General features: G+C 52.1%; 1 protein-coding gene and 5 non-coding genes across 8 annotated transcripts in view; 4 read left to right on the top strand and 2 right to left on the bottom strand.

The window, feature by feature from the left end:
* Window positions 1–16,028, bottom strand: part of SRPX2 (sushi repeat containing protein X-linked 2) — a 47,175-nt gene extending 31,147 nt beyond the window's left edge. For 2 of the 3 annotated variants that reach the window (XM_083160311.1, XM_083160314.1), the window contains exon 1: window positions 15,747–16,028. In XM_083160311.1, coding sequence (XP_083016437.1) covers window positions 15,747–15,920 — 174 coding nt within the window. In that variant the 5' untranslated portion in view covers window positions 15,921–16,028. Of the gene's footprint in view, window positions 1–7,774; window positions 7,920–15,746 lie in introns of all 3 variants that reach the window. The other variant, XM_083160313.1, reaches the window with a different exon arrangement.
* On the top strand, window positions 4,983–5,055 carry TRNAA-AGC (transfer RNA alanine (anticodon AGC)). Its single transcript has one exon. It is a non-coding gene; the product is annotated as a tRNA-Ala (tRNA).
* Window positions 5,378–5,486, top strand: TRNAL-CAA (transfer RNA leucine (anticodon CAA)). The gene is made up of 2 exons: window positions 5,378–5,415; window positions 5,441–5,486. It is a non-coding gene; the product is annotated as a tRNA-Leu (tRNA).
* TRNAL-CAA (transfer RNA leucine (anticodon CAA)) lies at window positions 7,724–7,833 on the top strand. Its single transcript has 2 exons — window positions 7,724–7,761; window positions 7,788–7,833. It is a non-coding gene; the product is annotated as a tRNA-Leu (tRNA).
* TRNAR-UCG (transfer RNA arginine (anticodon UCG)) lies at window positions 8,742–8,814 on the bottom strand. The gene has a single exon. It is a non-coding gene; the product is annotated as a tRNA-Arg (tRNA).
* On the top strand, window positions 13,282–13,354 carry TRNAR-ACG (transfer RNA arginine (anticodon ACG)). Its single transcript has one exon. It is a non-coding gene; the product is annotated as a tRNA-Arg (tRNA).
* Window positions 16,029–17,435: the final 1,407 nt, after the last annotated feature.

Here is a 17,435-nt window from a genome sequence, read left to right on the forward strand (position 1 = left end):
CTTCATTAATGTAGAGTTTACATGTGTTTCTTTTGAATAGGTGCTGGCAAAGTCTACTCCTTTTACAGTATAGGAGCGCAGTCGTTTCCTTCTTCTCTCTGAATATACGCATGTGCAGGGCCGCAGTGACTATCACAGTCGCCAAGGCAGTCGCACAGAGAGGGGCTGGCGCATGCCCAGAAAAATGCTGGCCATTCCCATGCAAACACAGGAATGGCGAAGTCTGCACGGGGCAAGTTGGGGTCACATGATATCAGAGACCACTCACTGTTCATCCATCTCTGGCTCAGATCAAAGTCAGATCAGACTGACATTTATTGGTGACCATCAAAGGATTTTTCACCTGTGCGGCCGTGTCAGCAATCACATCCATTCACCTGCAGATGCAGCACGGCGCAAGGAGTCAAGCGTTCTCTCACCTGACAGGTGCAGGAAGCCATGTGCAGGAGAGGGCAGTGCAGGAGGGGGGGGGAGTGCAGAAGGGGGGGTGGTGCAGGAGGGGGGAGAGGGGTAGTGCAGGAGGGGGCAGTGCAGTAGGGGAATGCAGGAGAGGGCAGTGCAGGAGAGGGGGAGTGTAGGAGAGGGGGAGTGTAGGAGAGGGGACTGCAGGAGAGGGGGAGTGCAGGAGAGGGGAGTGCAGGAGAGGGGAGTGCAGGAGAGGGAGAGTGCAGGAGAGGGGGAGTGTAGGAGAGGGGACTGCAGGAGAGGGGGAGTGCAGGAGAGGGGAGTGCAGGAGAGGGGGAGTGCAGGAGAGGGGAGTGCAGGAGAGGGGAGTGCAGGAGAGGGGAGTGCAGGAGAGGGAGAGTGCAGGAGAGGGGGAGTGTAGGAGAGGGGACTGCAGGAGAGGGGGAGTGCAGGAGAGGGGAGTGCAGGAGAGGGGAGTGCAGGAGAGGGAGAGTGCAGGAGAGGGGGAGTGCCGGAGAGGGGGAGTGCAGGAGAGGGGAGTGCAGGAGAGGGGAGTGCAGGAGAGGGAGAGTGCAGGAGAGGGAGAGTGCAGGAGAGGAAGAGTGCAGGAAAGGGGGAGTGTAGGAGAGGGAGAGTGCAGGACAGGGGAGTTCAGGAGAAGGGGGGGGGTGCAGGAGAGGGAAGTGTAGGAGAGGGGACTGCAGGAGAGGGGAGTGCAGGAGAGGGGAGTGCAGGAGAGGGAGAGTGCAGGAGAGGAAGAGTGCAGGAAAGGGGGAGTGCAGGAGAGGGGAGTGCAGGAGAGGGAGAGTGCAGGAGAGGGGGAGTGCCGGAGAGGGGAGTGCAGGAGAGGGAGAGTGCAGGAGAGGGAGAGTGCAGGAGAGGGAGAGTGCAGGAAAGGGGGAGTGCAGGAGAGGGGAGTGCAGGAGAGGGGAGTGCAGGAGAGGGAGAGTGCAGGAGAGGGGGAGTGCCGGAGAGGGGACTGCAGGAGAGGGGGAGTGCAGGAGAGGGGAGTGCAGGAGAGGGAGAGTGCAGGAGAGGAAGAGTGCAGGAAAGGGGGAGTGTAGGAGAGGGGAGTGCAGGAGAGGGAGAGTGCAGGAGAGGAAGAGTGCAGGACAGGGGAGTTCAGGAGAAGGGGGGGGGGTGCAGGAGAGGGAAGTGTAGGAGAGGGGACTGCAGGAGAGGGGGAGTGCAGGAGAGGGGAGTGCAGGAGAGGGGAGTGCAAGAGAGGGAGAGTGCAGAAGAGGAAGAGTGCAGGAAAGGGGGAGTGCAGGAGAGGGGAGTGCAGGAGAGGGGAGTGCAGGAGAGGGAGAGTGCAGGAGAGGGGGAGTGCCGGAGAGGGGACTGCAGGAGAGGGGGAGTGCAGGAGAGGGGAGTGCAGGAGAGGGAGAGTGCAGGAGAGGAAGAGTGCAGGAAAGGGGGAGTGCAGGAGAGGGGAGTGCAGGAGAGGGGAGTGCAGGAGAGGGAGAGTGCAGGAGAGGGAGAGTGCAGGAGAGGAAGAGTGCAGGACAGGGGAGTTCAGGAGAAGGGGGGGTGCAGGAGAGGGAAGTGCAGGAGAGGGAGAGTGCAGGAGAGGGGGAGTGCCGGAGAGGGGAGTGCAGGAGAGGGGAGTGCAGGAGAGGGAGAGTGCAGGAAAGGGGGAGTGCAGGAGAGGGGAGTGCAGGAGAGGGAGAGTGCAGGACAGGGGAGTTCAGGAGAAGGGGGGGGTGCAGGAGAGGGAAGTGTAGGAGAGGGGACTGCAGGAGAGGGGGAGTGCAGGAGAGGGGAGTGCAGGAGAGGGGAGTGCAGGAGAGGGAGAGTGCAGGAGAGGAAGAGTGCAGGAAAGGGGGAGTGCAGGAGAGGGGAGTGCAGGAGAGGGAGAGTGCAGGAGAGGGGGAGTGCCGGAGAGGGGAGTGCAGGAGAGGGGAGTGCAGGAGAGGGAGAGTGCAGGAAAGGGGGAGTGCAGGAGAGGGGAGTGCAGGAGAGGGGAGTGCAGGAGAGGGAGAGTGCAGGAGAGGGGGAGTGCCGGAGAGGGGACTGCAGGAGAGGGGGAGTGCAGGAGAGGGGAATGCAGGAGAGGGAGAGTGCAGGAGAGGGAGAGTGCAGGAAAGGGGGAGTGTAGGAGAGGGGAGTGCAGGAGAGGGAGAGTGCAGGAGAGGAAGAGTGCAGGACAGGGGAGTTCAGGAGAAGGGGGGGGGGGTGCAGGAGAGGGAAGTGTAGGAGAGGGGACTGCAGGAGAGGGGGAGTGCAGGAGAGGGGAGTGCAGGAGAGGGGAGTGCAGGAGAGGGAGAGTGCAGGAGAGGAAGAGTGCAGGAAAGGGGGAGTGCAGGAGAGGGGAGTGCAGGAGAGGGGAGTGCAGGAGAGGGAGAGTGCAGGAGAGGGGGAGTGCCGGAGAGGGGACTGCAGGAGAGGGGGAGTGCAGGAGAGGGGAGTGCAGGAGAGGGAGAGTGCAGGAGAGGAAGAGTGCAGGAAAGGGGGAGTGCAGGAGAGGGGAGTGCAGGAGAGGGAGAGTGCAGGAGAGGAAGAGTGCAGGACAGGGGAGTTCAGGAGAAGGGGGGGGGTGCAGGAGAGGGAAGTGCAGAAGAGGGGGAGTACAGGAAGGGGGAGTGCAGGAGGGGGTAGTGCAGGAGAGGATAGTGCAGGAGAGGGAGAGTGCAGGAGAAGGGGAGTATAGGAGGGGGTAGTGCAGGAGGGGGTAGTGCAGGAAAGGGAAGTGCAGGAGAGGGGGAGTGCAGGAGAGGGGAGTGCAGGAGAGGGGTCATGCATGAGATGGGGAGTGCAGGAGGGGGTAGTGCAGGAGAGGGGGGTGCAGGAGAGGGGGTAGTGCAGGAGAGGGGGTAGTGCGGGAGAGGGGGAGTCAGGAGGGATGTAGGTAAATATAGTTAGTTGAGTGTCTAGCTGTAGATTTTCGTGACTTCTGCTTTAAGGAAAAGAGACAGGGGAGGCGTGTTTAAGAGACGGTCACATTACCAAGTGAATAGCTGAGAGCTGTCACAGCTAAGGGGAATTAGCTCAGATGGAGGGGACTGCAGGAGAGGGGGAGTGCAGGAGAGGGGAGTGCAGGAGAGGGAGAGTGCAGGAGAGGAAGAGTGCAGGAAAGGGGGAGTGCAGGAGAGGGGAGTTCAGGAGAAGGGGGGGTGCAGGAGAGGGAAGTGCAGGAGAGGGAGAGTGCAGGAGAGGGGGAGTGCCGGAGAGGGGAGTGCAGGAGAGGGGAGTGCAGGAGAGGGAGAGTGCAGGAAAGGGGGAGTGCAGGAGAGGGGAGTGCAGGAGAGGGAGAGTGCAGGACAGGGGAGTTCAGGAGAAGGGGGGGGGTGCAGGAGAGGGAAGTGTAGGAGAGGGGACTGCAGGAGAGGGGGAGTGCAGGAGAGGGGAGTGCAGGAGAGGGGAGTGCAGGAGAGGGAGAGTGCAGGAGAGGAAGAGTGCAGGAAAGGGGGAGTGCAGGAGAGGGGAGTGCAGGAGAGGGAGAGTGCAGGAGAGGGGGAGTGCCGGAGAGGGGAGTGCAGGAGAGGGGAGTGCAGGAGAGGGAGAGTGCAGGAGAGGGAGAGTGCAGGAAAGGGGGAGTGCAGGAGAGGGGAGTGCAGGAGAGGGGAGTGCAGGAGAGGGAGAGTGCAGGAGAGGGGGAGTGCCGGAGAGGGGACTGCAGGAGAGGGGGAGTGCAGGAGAGGGGAATGCAGGAGAGGGAGAGTGCAGGAGAGGGAGAGTGCAGGAAAGGGGGAGTGTAGGAGAGGGGAGTGCAGGAGAGGGAGAGTGCAGGAGAGGAAGAGTGCAGGACAGGGGAGTTCAGGAGAAGGGGGGGGGGGTGCAGGAGAGGGAAGTGTAGGAGAGGGGACTGCAGGAGAGGGGGAGTGCAGGAGAGGGGAGTGCAGGAGAGGGGAGTGCAGGAGAGGGAGAGTGCAGGAGAGGAAGAGTGCAGGAAAGGGGGAGTGCAGGAGAGGGGAGTGCAGGAGAGGGGAGTGCAGGAGAGGGAGAGTGCAGGAGAGGGGGAGTGCCGGAGAGGGGACTGCAGGAGAGGGGGAGTGCAGGAGAGGGGAGTGCAGGAGAGGGAGAGTGCAGGAGAGGAAGAGTGCAGGAAAGGGGGAGTGCAGGAGAGGGGAGTGCAGGAGAGGGAGAGTGCAGGAGAGGAAGAGTGCAGGACAGGGGAGTTCAGGAGAAGGGGGGGGGTGCAGGAGAGGGAAGTGCAGAAGAGGGGGAGTACAGGAAGGGGGAGTGCAGGAGGGGGTAGTGCAGGAGAGGATAGTGCAGGAGAGGGAGAGTGCAGGAGAAGGGGAGTATAGGAGGGGGTAGTGCAGGAGGGGGTAGTGCAGGAAAGGGAAGTGCAGGAGAGGGGGAGTGCAGGAGAGGGGAGTGCAGGAGAGGGGTCATGCATGAGATGGGGAGTGCAGGAGGGGGTAGTGCAGGAGAGGGGGGTGCAGGAGAGGGGGTAGTGCAGGAGAGGGGGTAGTGCGGGAGAGGGGGAGTCAGGAGGGATGTAGGTAAATATAGTTAGTTGAGTGTCTAGCTGTAGATTTTCGTGACTTCTGCTTTAAGGAAAAGAGACAGGGGAGGCGTGTTTAAGAGACGGTCACATTACCAAGTGAATAGCTGAGAGCTGTCACAGCTAAGGGGAATTAGCTCAGATGGTAGAGCGCTCGCTTAGCATGCGAGAGGTAGCGGGATCGATGCCCGCATTCTCCAGTTTTGTTTTTTTCTTCTATTTATTTTATACATTTCATGCCATGTATAAGAACAATCTGTAATTCCAGAATAAAATAGTGTTAAATTAAAAGTTTACTGTTTAATTATAATTATGTAAAAACAAGTCATCTACAGGCAGGAGAATAGTTTGAAAAAGAGAACAAAATAAGGTTATATAACAAAACAACAAATCGCAACAAAACAAAAAACCCACCAACAGCACAAAATCGAAACAAACACTAAAGATTCCCAAATATAACAAGCAGCAGCAGCTGCAGCGCATCAGCGAGTAAAAGGGAAAAGCAAGCAGAGAGTAGCAGTTGTCAGGATGGCCGAGTGGTCTAAGGCGCCAGACTCAAGAGGCAGCTCTTCCCCACACTGGGTGTTCTGGTCTCCGAATGGAGGCGTGGGTTCAAATCCCACTTCTGACAAAATGTTTTCTTCCATTTCGCTACATTGTAAGTATTTATCTAATGCTCCTTATAACACATTTGTCCACAAATTTCTCGTTATTTTTATTCCCTGCCAGTTTTGAGATGTGCAGCGTGAGGCGCGGCAGACTGAAGGGGGGGGGGGGGGGGGGGAGGGAGGAATGTCTGCAGCAGGGAACAGATCGCAGAACGCTGCATTCCTTCCTAGTAACAATGACAGGCACACAGCAACGCGTAACCCTGTGCACTGCAAAGGAGATGGTTCTTGTGGTCATTCACAGTGGCCAGCTGCCGTAGAGATGGTTGTGCCCACAGCAAACCATACATACTAGTCAAGAATTGAAAAGCTATTGCTCACGGCCATGGGTCACTGGGTCGAGCAAATTTTGGTCGACATGCATTGGGTCAACCACAGGACTAAGATAGACAACTGAAATAGGTTGACATGACACCGTGGCTCGCTGCGCTCGGCACACTTTTATATTCTCCCACCACGCCATAGTGAATGGTAGGGCATGTCGGCCATGTTGACCTAAGCACTGCCAACCTTAAGTGGTCAACCCAACGCATGTCGACACTAATATGATCTACCTAATGACCTATCCCATTGCTCCCAAGGGTTCTAATGAAGCAATATTTTTTTAAACTATAGTGTATACACTCATTATCATTAACGGCCCCCCATCTACTGAACATGCAGGTTGATTTTGGGGTATGTGGTCGTTAAGTCGACACATAGGTCAACAGTTTTAAACGGTTGACATCGTCAAAAGGTCGACACAAAAAGTCAACATGCATAAGGTCCACCAACAGGTCCAAGTGACATCACTGAACGATATGGTTTACCGATCTAGGTTATGTAATAAGAGCGGAGCAGGAGGCGGGGGACAATCTAGGTTATGTAATAAGAGCGGTGGAGGGAGCGGGGGACAATCTAGGTTATGTAATAAGAGCGGAGCAGGAGGCGGGGGACAATCTAGGTTATGTAATAAGAGCGGTGGAGGGAGCGGGGGACAATCTAGGTTATGTAATAAGAGCGGTGCAGGGAGCGGGGGATAATCTAGGTTATGCAATAAAAGCGGAGCAGGGAGCGGGGGATAAACTAGGTTATGTAATAAGAGCGGAGCAGGGAGCGGGGGACAATCTAGGTTATGTAATAAGAGCGGCGCAGGGAGCGGGGGATAATCTAGTTTATGTAATAAGAGCGGTGCAGGGAGCGGGGGATAATCTAGGTTATGTAATAAGAGCGGAGCAGGGAGCGGGGGATAATCTAGGTTATGTAATAAGAGCGGAGCAGGGAGCGGGGGATAATCTAGGTTATGTAATAAGAGCGGCGCAGGGAGCGGGGGATAATCTAGTTTATGTAATAAGAGCGGTGCAGGGAGCGGGGGGTAATCTAGGTTATGTAATAAGAGCGGTGCAGGGAGCGGGGGATAATCTAGGTTATGTAATAAGAGCGGAGCAGGGAGCGGGGGATAATCTAGGTTATGTAATAAGAGTGGAGCAGGGAGCGGGGGATAATCTAGGTTATGTAATAAAAGCGGTGCAGGGATCGGGGGATAATCTAGGTTATGTAATAAGAGCGGAGCAGGGATAATCTAGGTTATGTAATAAGAGCGGCGCAGGGAGTGGGGGACAATCTAGGTTATGTAATAAAAGCGGTGCAGGGAGCGGGGGATAATCTAGGTCATGTAATAAGAGTGTAGCAGGGAGCGGGGGATAATCTAGGTTATGTAATAAAAGCGGTGCAGGGAGCTGGGCATAATCTAGGTTATGTAATAAAAGCGGAGCAGGGAGCGGGGGATAATCTAGGTTATGTAATAAGAGTGGTGCAGGGAGCGGGGGATAATCTAGGTTATGTAATAAGAGTGGAGCAGGGAGCGGGGGATAATCTAGGTTATGTAACAAGAGCGGAGCAGGGTGCGGGGGATAATCTAGGTTATGTAATAAAAGTGGTGCAGGGAGCGGGGCATAATCTAGTGCCTCGGGACGGCCGCAACCTGAAATCCGGTCCTGCTGGACCCTCTGGGAAAGATGCCATGTATTCAAGGGGGCAAATGGATCTGGGAAAACTGTGGGAGAAAACCTAAAAACTTACATAAATCCCTTCACTAGAGGAGGATCAGAGTGTGAATACCAATAACACTTTGAAATAAACATTAATTGAACATTACAGAAAACTTTTTCACATGCTAAAGATATGTCTGTAAGGGCAAAGTACAGGCTGATTATCAGATGTCAGGATGGCCGAGCGGTCTAAGGCGCCAGACTCAAGAGTCATCTCTTACCTACATCTGGGTGTTCTGGTCTCCGAATGGAGGCGTGGGTTCAAATCCCACTTCTGACATGTAATGTTTTTGTTTTTCATTTTGTTGCAAATTCACTTAGATCCATGGGTAACTTTAATGTGTATCACTTTTCAAAGAAAGAGCTCTATATAAATATAATAATAATAATTATTATTATTATTATTACCCTCAAATAATAATTATTATTATTACTACTACTACTGCTGCTGCTACGGGCCATATTTATCAAGCTTCAAAAAAGAGATAAGGTTGAGTGTGATAAACAACCATTCAATCAGCTCCTACCTGCCATGTTAAAAGCTGGGTTTGAAAAATGTAAGATAGGAGCTGATTGGCTGGTTTTTTATCACTCTCCATTTTATCACTTTTTGAAGCTTATACATAATTTAAAGGTGCATTAATATTAAATTCAGTCCCTCCTGGTTCTATAATTAATATTATTGCCTCTTTAAATCCCACTTCCACAAATCGCCACAGACACACGCGGCTGTAATTGGCGCTAGATAGAAAACGTGCCGCTTGGAGTCACTGGTCATACATCTGTCTGCCATTACCTATGCAATATCCGGATGATCCATCAACAGCGTCTACGTTAACAGGTCAAGAGGTCGACATGCACTAGGTTGACACTGACAAAAAGCGAACATGCCAATGATCGACGCATGAAAAGGTGGACATAAGTTTTTCGTGACTTTTTTCTTTTGTGGGCTTTTTCATGCTTTACGATCCACGTGCATGGCGAGAAAAGCGAGCCATAGGGGGGTATGTGGTACCCTCATTGGGGGTCCATGTCAACAATAACAAAAATGTACATTCATGTCGACATTTTCATGTGTCTAATTTTTTTGTCATCTTTTTAGAACCGCACCCACTTGTACATACCTTCCATAAGGTATTTCACTGGGATAAAAAAATTGTAATATTTTTGAAAAGTAAAAAAAAAAATTGACCGCGAAGGGACTCGAACCCTCAATCTTCTGATCCGAAGTCAGACGCCTTATCCATTAGGCCACGCGGCCAGAGATACCCTCTAGCTTTCAGGCACACTCCAACAATGTGGAGCACGGACCGCCTGTCCCACAGGGGTACAATGGACTTCCTGGATGGGCCCCATTACTTGTGGGGTCCTCCCTATTTTAAGGTTTAGGTTTCAGACTATGCACTTGCATTATACATTGCCACTGTAATAGAGTGACAGCAGGACTGCTGATCAACATGGGAGCTTGGTTCACATCTATACAAACCACATCAAGATTCTTCCCCTTGCCAATCAAAGTAGAAGGTCACAACCCCTCCCCCCCCCTTACTCTTGTTGGTTGTGAGCTTTAACATATGAATGACAGGCATTGCAGCCCTGCATTCATATACCCCAGCTGTAGGAGCTGAATTTGGCCTTTACTAGGCTTAATGCAATTCAATTTGATTTGTTTACCCTGGTCGGTCATTACTGGCATCTCCTATCACATGTACATTGCATGCATTTAATATTACAGATATGTTATTACATCTGTCCTGCACTCCAAAAACTACTACAGGTTGAGTATCCCTTATCCACAATGTTCGGGACCACAAGCATTTTGGATGAGGGATTTTTCCGGATTTTGAAATATTTATTTTTTCCATACTAACCTGGTCCTTTGGTGGTGCCCGATGGTCCCACGACGTACAAGGTGTCCCCTATTGTCCACTGCGGGCTTCAGGATCCTCTTCAGCAGCATCTCCGGTCCCAGGGGTGCATTGCGCGAGTGCGCGGTGTGCCAGTGACGACACCGATGCGCCCCCATATTTGCTCAATGCACCCCTGGGACTGAAGATGCTGCTGAAGAGGATCCTGAAGCCCGCAGTGGACAATGGGGGACACCTTGTACGTCGTGGGACCATCGTAATAACTACCCCTGGGGTCTCCAGCGTGTATCCCCTGACATGCATAATAACTACCCCCGGGGTCTCCAGCGTGTATCCCCTGACATACATAATAACTACCCCTGGAGTCTCCAGCGTGTATCCCCTGACATACATAATAACTACCCCTGGGGTCTCCAGCGTGTATCCCCTGACATACATAATAACTACCCCTGGGGTCTCCAGCGTGTATCCCCTGACATACATAATAACTACCCCTGGGGTCTCCAGCGTGTATCCCCTGACATACATAATAACTACCCCTGGGGTCTCCAGCGTGTATCCCCTGACATACATAATAACTACCTCTGGGGTCTCCAGCGTGTATCCCCTGACATACATAATAAATACCCCTGGGGTCTCCAGCGTGTATCCCCTGACATACATAATAACTACCTCTGGGGTCTCCAGCGTGTATCCCCTGACATACATAATAACTACCCCTGGGGTCTCCAGCGTGTATCCCCTGACATACATAATAACTACCCCCGGGGTCTCCAGCATGTAACCCCTGATATACATAATAACTACACCTGGTGTCTCCAGCGTGTATCCCCTGACATACATAATAACTACCCCTGGGGTCTCCAGCGTGTATCCCCTGACATACATAATAACTACCCCTGGGGTCTCCAGCGTGTATCCCCTGACATACATAATAACTACCCCCGGGGTCTCCAGCATGTAACCCCTGATATACATAATAACTACACCTGGTGTCTCCAGCGTGTATCCCCTGACATACATAATAACTACCCCTGGGGTCTCCAGCGTGTATCCCCTGACATACATAATAACTACCCCTGGGGTCTCCAGCGTGTATCCCCTGACATCTCCTATATATTTGGCTACATCTGTCACTCAAAGTGGGTGTCTGTGTCTATAACGCTCTGTTCCTGGACTTTCCTCTTAATGTGTGATTGCCTTCATCTGTGCTGAACACCTTTCTGAGAAATTAACCTGTTTAAAACAGGTGATGGCAATCATACATTAAGGAAGTCTAGAAACAGAGCATTGTGTCCCTCCTGGAGAGGGTCATGTTGGGAGGTATGTGACAGAGAACCAGCCCAGTGAGCCCACAGACAGTGCCAGACACCCACTGCCTTCCCATGTTGCCCAGCACTGCTACTCCACAGCCACCAGGTGAGCGCCCCCCTCCCGCGATTTGCGGCAAAACTCCCCCCCCCCCCCGCGCGCCCCCCCCTCCCGCGATTCGCGGCAAAAACACCCGCTCCCCCGCGACCCCCCCTACCGGGATTCGCAGCAAAAACACCCCCGCGACCCCCCCTCCCGCGATTCGCTGCAAAAAGAACCCCCCCACGACCCCTCCCGCAATTCGCGGCATAACCACCACCCCGCGACCCCCCCCCTCCCGCGGATCGCGCCAAACCCTCCCCCCCCCCCGATTCGCGGAAAAAACACACCCCCCCCGCGACCTCCCTCCCGCGATTCGCGGCAAAATGGCAAAAAGAACCCCCCCGCGACCCCCCCTTGCACGATTGGCGGCACCCCCCCTGCGACCCCCCTCCCGCGATTCGCGGCAACCCCCTGTGATTCGCGGCAGCTCCAGAATTAAATTGCACATGGAAAACACTGACATGGCTATGGTCGACAATGAAAAAGGTTGACATGAGTTTATGAAGTTTTTTTGTCATTTTTTGAATATTTTCATATTCATTCTCATGTGTCGACATGGACACCAATGAAGTGCCACACTTATGTCAACATTTACATGTGTTGACCTTTCTGTGTTGATTTTTTTCTTGTGGCGATTCGCGTCACACCCCCCGCAACCCCCCTCCGACGATTCGCGGCACCCCCCTGCGACCCCCCCCTCCCGCAATTCGCGGCAACCCCCCACCGGAACCCCCATGAACCCCGCTCTCCTGCGATTCGCGGCACCCACCCCCCGCAACCCCCCCCTCCCGCAAATTGCGGCACCCCCCGCGATTCGCGGCAGCCCCAGGATTAAATGGCACATGCAAAACACTGGCACGGCTATGGTCGACAATGAAAAAGGTTGACATGAGTTTTTGAAGATTTATTTTATTTTTTGAATGTTTTCATATTCATTGTCATGTGTCAACATGGACACCAATGAAGTGGCACACTTATGTCAACATTTACATGTGACCTTTCTGTGTTGATTTTTTCTTGTGGCGATTCGCGTCACACCCCCCCGCAACCCCCCCGCGATTCGCGGCACCCCCCGTGACCCCCCACCTCCCGCAATTCGCGGCAACCCCCCACCGGAACCCCTGTGAACCCCGCCCTCCCGCGATTCGCGGCACCCAACCCCGCGACCCCCCCCTCCCGCAATTCGCGGCACCCCCCCTGATTCGCGGCAGCTCCAGAATTAAATTGCACATGGAAAACACTGACATGGCTATGGTCGACAATGAAAAAGGTTGACATGAGTTTTTGAAGTTTTTTTTCATTTTTTGAATATTTTCATATTCATTCTCATGTGTCGACATGGACACCAATGGAGTGCCACACTTATGTCAACATTTACATGTGTTGACATTTCTGTGTTGATTTTTTCTTGTGGCGATTTGCGTCACACCCCCCCACCCCCCCCCCACAACCCCCACTCCCGCGATTCACGGCACACACACACACACCTACCCCGTGATTCTCGGCACCCCATCCCGTGACCCCCCCTCCCGTGATTCACGGCACACCCCCGCGACCCCCCCTCCCATGATTCGCCCCGTAACCCCCCCTCCCGCGATTCGCGGCACCCACCCCCGCGACCCCCCCTCCCGCAATTCGCGGCACCCCCCCGCGATTCGCGGCAGCTTCAGAATTAAATTGCACATGGAAAACACTGACATGGCTATGGTCGACAATGAAAAAGGTTGACATGAGTTTTTGAAGTTTTTTTTTCATTTTTTGAATGTTTTCATATTCATTCTCATGTGTCGACATGGACACCAATGAAGTGCCACACTTATGTCAACATTTACATGTGTTGACCTTTCTGTGTTGATTTTTTCTTGTGGCGATTCGCGTCACACCCCCCCACCCCCCGCAACCCCCACTCCCGCGATTCACGGCACACACACACCCCCCGCGATTCTCGGCACCCCACCCCGTGACCCCCCCTCCCGTGATTCACGGCACACCCACCGCGACCCCCCCTACCATGATTCGCCGCAACCCCCGCCCCCGTAACCCCCCTCCCGCGATTTGCGGCAACCCACCCCGCGACCCCCCTCCCGCGATTCTCTGCAATCCCTCCCCTCCCGCGATTCGCAGCATCCACCCCCCCACAACCCCCCCTCCTGCAATTCGCGGCACCCCCCGCGACCCCCCCTCCTGCAATTCGCGGCACCCTCCGCGACCCCCCCTCCCGCGATTCGCGGACACCTAAGTTGCAATACAGGGCATCTTTCATACAATTCTAACCATATTTCTCATATACAAACGTTCACAAATTAAGGGGGCGCAGCCCCTTACGACGGTGTGAAGAGCGCCCGTAGGGCGCGATGAATCACCTAGTACATAATAACTACCCCTGGGGTCTCCAGCGTGTATCCCCTGACATACATAATAACTACCCCTGGGGTCTCCAGCATCTGGGGCCAGTGGCGCAATGGATAACGCGTCTGACTACGGATCAGAAGATTGTAGGTTCGACTCCTACCTGGCTCGATCTTTTTTTTATTTTATTTTATGTACATTTACACTGTTTTCTGTGGTCAGAAATGCAAAAGATTCTTACCTATTCTAAAAATAACAATCAAACTAATAAATCCCTATATCCCCTGGTGGGCCTTTATGTCCTAGTTAATACCATACGGGGAATCCACTACAGAGCAATTTTTCTTAGTGGTATCAAATTCCTTTAAAAAATGTCAAAATAAAATTATTTAGCCCAACAATCTAGTGGAAAGCAATTATACTGCGAAAGAAAAAAAAAATGAAACATAGTTTCATTGACCTCGAGACCTGTCAACACAAAGTCATGTTGACTGTTTCACCTGTACATTCTATATGTCTGTATTTTGACCTTGTCGGGATTATAAATGTCGGGATTTTGTCCTTGTCGGTATTTTGACCCATTCGGGATTTTGACCCTATCGGGATTTCATACCGAATCCCTCCATAGTTATGCCACTGATTGCTGGCAATATATTGCTCAGCAATCATATTGGTCAGTGTTTTCCGTTTTCATCAGCAACCAGAGATGGTCGCTGATGAAAATGACACACTGTCAGAAGAAAAGGCAGGGCACTGAAAATGGGAGCGCGCACCCGGCGATTTATCGCCGGTGTATACTCCAATCGCTGGCAATATGGTCGCTCAGCTCCCTCCTGCATCTCCCCAGGGACTGCATATGATAAATCCATGCGATTTAGCATATGCAAAACTTGGCACATCAAGTGCCTAATCGTGCTTCCCCCTCCCGGGGAGCTGCAGGGGAAATCAGGTCCGACTTGTCCCTAGGACAAGTCGGACTAATGTATGGGGGGCAACAGAAATCTTGGGGAACGGTACATAGAGAGCTCCGCGCCCCCCCCCCCCCCAAAAAAAAAACAACAACCCTGTTCACACACACACATATATATATATATATATATATATATATATATATATATATATATATATATATGTGTGTGTGTGTGTGTGTGTGTGTTTGTGTGTATGTGTCTTTTAACCCCTTCCCGACATATGACGTACATTTACGTCATATGTCGGTTGCGGGGGAATCAAGCCAGCTCACGGAGTGAGCTGGCTTGAAAGAGAGCAGGTAATGGCTGTATATTACAGCCAGGTCCCTGCTCTCACGGCCACGAGCGGCGAGTTCGCCGATCGTGGCCGTTTAACCCTTTAAGCACCGCGGGCAAAGCGACCGCAGTGCTTAAATAGCTGATCGGAGGGGGGGCGCCCCCCTCCGGCGCCGATCGGGGCCCCCCGCAGCGAGATCGGAGGGTGCCGATCGGTTGCCATGGTAGCCAGGGGTCTAATGTAGACCCCTGTGCTGGCCGTGTCTGCATACCTATCATATCCTGCCTGAGGCAGGATGTAATAGGAAGTGCATAAAATCACTACGTTCAGCCATAGAGCTCTATGGCTGAACCTAGTACAGGCGATCGCGCCCCCTAGTGGTCAAGTACACTAGGGGGCCTTGTAGTAAAAGTAAAAAAAAAAAAAAAAAAAGTTTAAAAAAAACAAACAAAAAAAAAAATATTAAAAGTTCAAATCACCCCCCTTTCCCCATTTCCCAAATAAAAATAAATAAAAAATAAAAAAATAAACATATTTGGTATCGCCGCGTTCCTAAAAGTCCGATCTATTAAAATATAACATTAGTTATCCTGCACGGTTAAAGGCGTAAACGGAAAATAATCCCCAACGCCAAAACTACGTTTTTTGGTCGCATCGCCTACCCAAAAAAAAATAGCTAAAAGAGATCAGAAAGTCGCCCATATCCCATAATGGTATTAATTAAAAAGTACACTTCAGCCCGCAAAAAATGAGCCCTCACCCAGGTCCGTAGGTGGAAAAATAAAAAAGTTATAAGCCGCAGAACATGGCGACGCGACGCAAATTCGAAAAACCGTAACATTTTCTATTTTTTTTTTTAGTGGTAAAATGTAACGAAAACTATATAAGTTTGGTATCACCGGAATCGTAACGACCCATAGAATAAAGATAACCCATCATTTTAAACGAACTATGAACTCCAAAAAAAACGTAACCAGCGCAAAATTGTGGAATTGCGTTTTTTTTTCTTTTTACCCCACATTGAATTATTTCCTGATTCCCCAGAATATTATACGGTATAGTAAATGGTACCATTAAAAAGTACAACTTGTCCCGCAAAAAAAAAGCCCTCATGTGTCTATATAGCCGGAAAATTAAAAAAGTTACGCTTATTTGAACGCAAGGAGGAAAAAAAAAAAATTACCATAAAAGGCAATGTCGGGAAGGGGTTAATAGGAAACATTCCATTGCCTGCAAGCATGATAGCGATAGATAGATAGATAGATAGATAGATAGATAGGAGAGAGAACTGTCTCCCCTCCCCCAAGGCACTTACCTGGTCAATTAAAAAGCTGGAGTAGGCATTAAGCAGGTTCTCTGGACCTTTCCCTGCAAATCTTCTCCTCACACTCCCGTTAAGCTCCGCCCCTTTTTCTGTATCCTCTATTTTTTCCTGGCTTCTCATTGGTGGGCGTCGGCCATCTTTGTGTAGTCTTATGGGGGCAGCCATCTTCTTTTAGCTTCTGCTGCTGCTGCATGCTCGGCAACATACTGGAGAAGAGACATCCTCCGCAGCTAGATGGCCCTGAAATACTTTTACCAGGTGACAGGTAATGAAGGAGGGAGAGAGATCTCTCTGCATATGTTTGTTGTCTGCTCCGACCCAGCAACGGAGCAGACAGCATAATAAAACGTAGTGCATATTTTTTTGTGTGCCCCGTGATCTTGGGGCCCCTCCGACCCTTGGGGCCAGGGTCAGATGTCCCCCTTGACCCTCCCTGTCGCCGGGCCTGGGTATAGATGGTAGGTGAGTAAGAGAGCTGTAATTGAAAGGCAAGAAGAGTGCTGTGAGAACAGGAGGGAAGAGGGCCCTGCTCTAAGGAGCTTACAGTCTAGAGGGAGGGGGAGACAGACATGTGACATGAGGTGCAGGTAAGGAGAACTGAGGGCAAGAAGTGAGCATGGCAGGGATGGGCAGGACATGAGGCAGCAGGTAGAGAGAATGGGCCACTATAGTAGAGGTATAACATACAGCGGGGTAACGGGAAGAAATATAATTGACATCAGTGGCAGTACTAATGCGGGGTACACACCAGGACGACCCGCTCACGATGCACATCGTGAGCGGGTCGTCAGTGTCTCGTCCGAGCCGCTCACGGTGACGCCGGGGGGCACGACCCGCTCACGATGTGCACCGTGAGCGGGTCCGATCCGATGGCGACCCGCACCCGGCTGTATGGTCGTCATTGAGATCCTACCTGCAGCAGGTAGGATCTCAATAACGACCGACCGACCCGCGGGGACGCGCATCGGATCGGTATCGGGCCACACCAGGTCAGAAAAGGGCCCAATCAGCACACAATCTACATCCAATTGATCGGAATTGGATCTAGATTGTGGGGATCGGGCCCTAGTCGTCCTGGTGTGTACCCAGCATTAGACAGTGGTAAATTCAATATAAAAGAAAAGGGCCCAATCACCACACAATCTACATCCAATCGGTCAGAATTGGATCTAGATTGATGGGATCGGACCCTTGTCGTCCTGGTGTGTACCCAGCATAAGTATGTGAAATATGCTGCATTCAATCACCAATACATGTCAAAGCTGGTAATTACAAATAACTATCCCATACCCCAGGAAGCAGCCCCCGTATAGGACTGGGTATAATAAAGGCGTATGCTCATCTCTGGGGCATGTGCAGGGCAAAGAAATGAACGTCCAGCTGTAACACTGACTCCTATTGGTTACTGAATACATTATAGACAACGTCTAGGTCCATAGTGACTAGGTCCACCACTAATGGTCCACAGTCACTAGGTCCACCACTAATGGTCCACAGTCACTAGGACCACCACTAATGGTCCACAGTCACTAGGACCACCACTAATGGTCCACAGTCACTAGGACCACCACTAATGGTTCACAGTGACTAGGTCCACCACTAATGGTCCACAGTCACTAGGACCACCACTAATGGTCCACAGTCACTAGGACCACCACTAATGGTCCACAGTCACTAGGA

Source organism: Crinia signifera, chromosome 9 (assembly GCF_055691185.1).
Source record: "Crinia signifera chromosome 9, ASM5569118v1, whole genome shotgun sequence".
Lineage (NCBI taxonomy): Eukaryota > Metazoa > Chordata > Amphibia > Anura > Myobatrachidae > Crinia > Crinia signifera.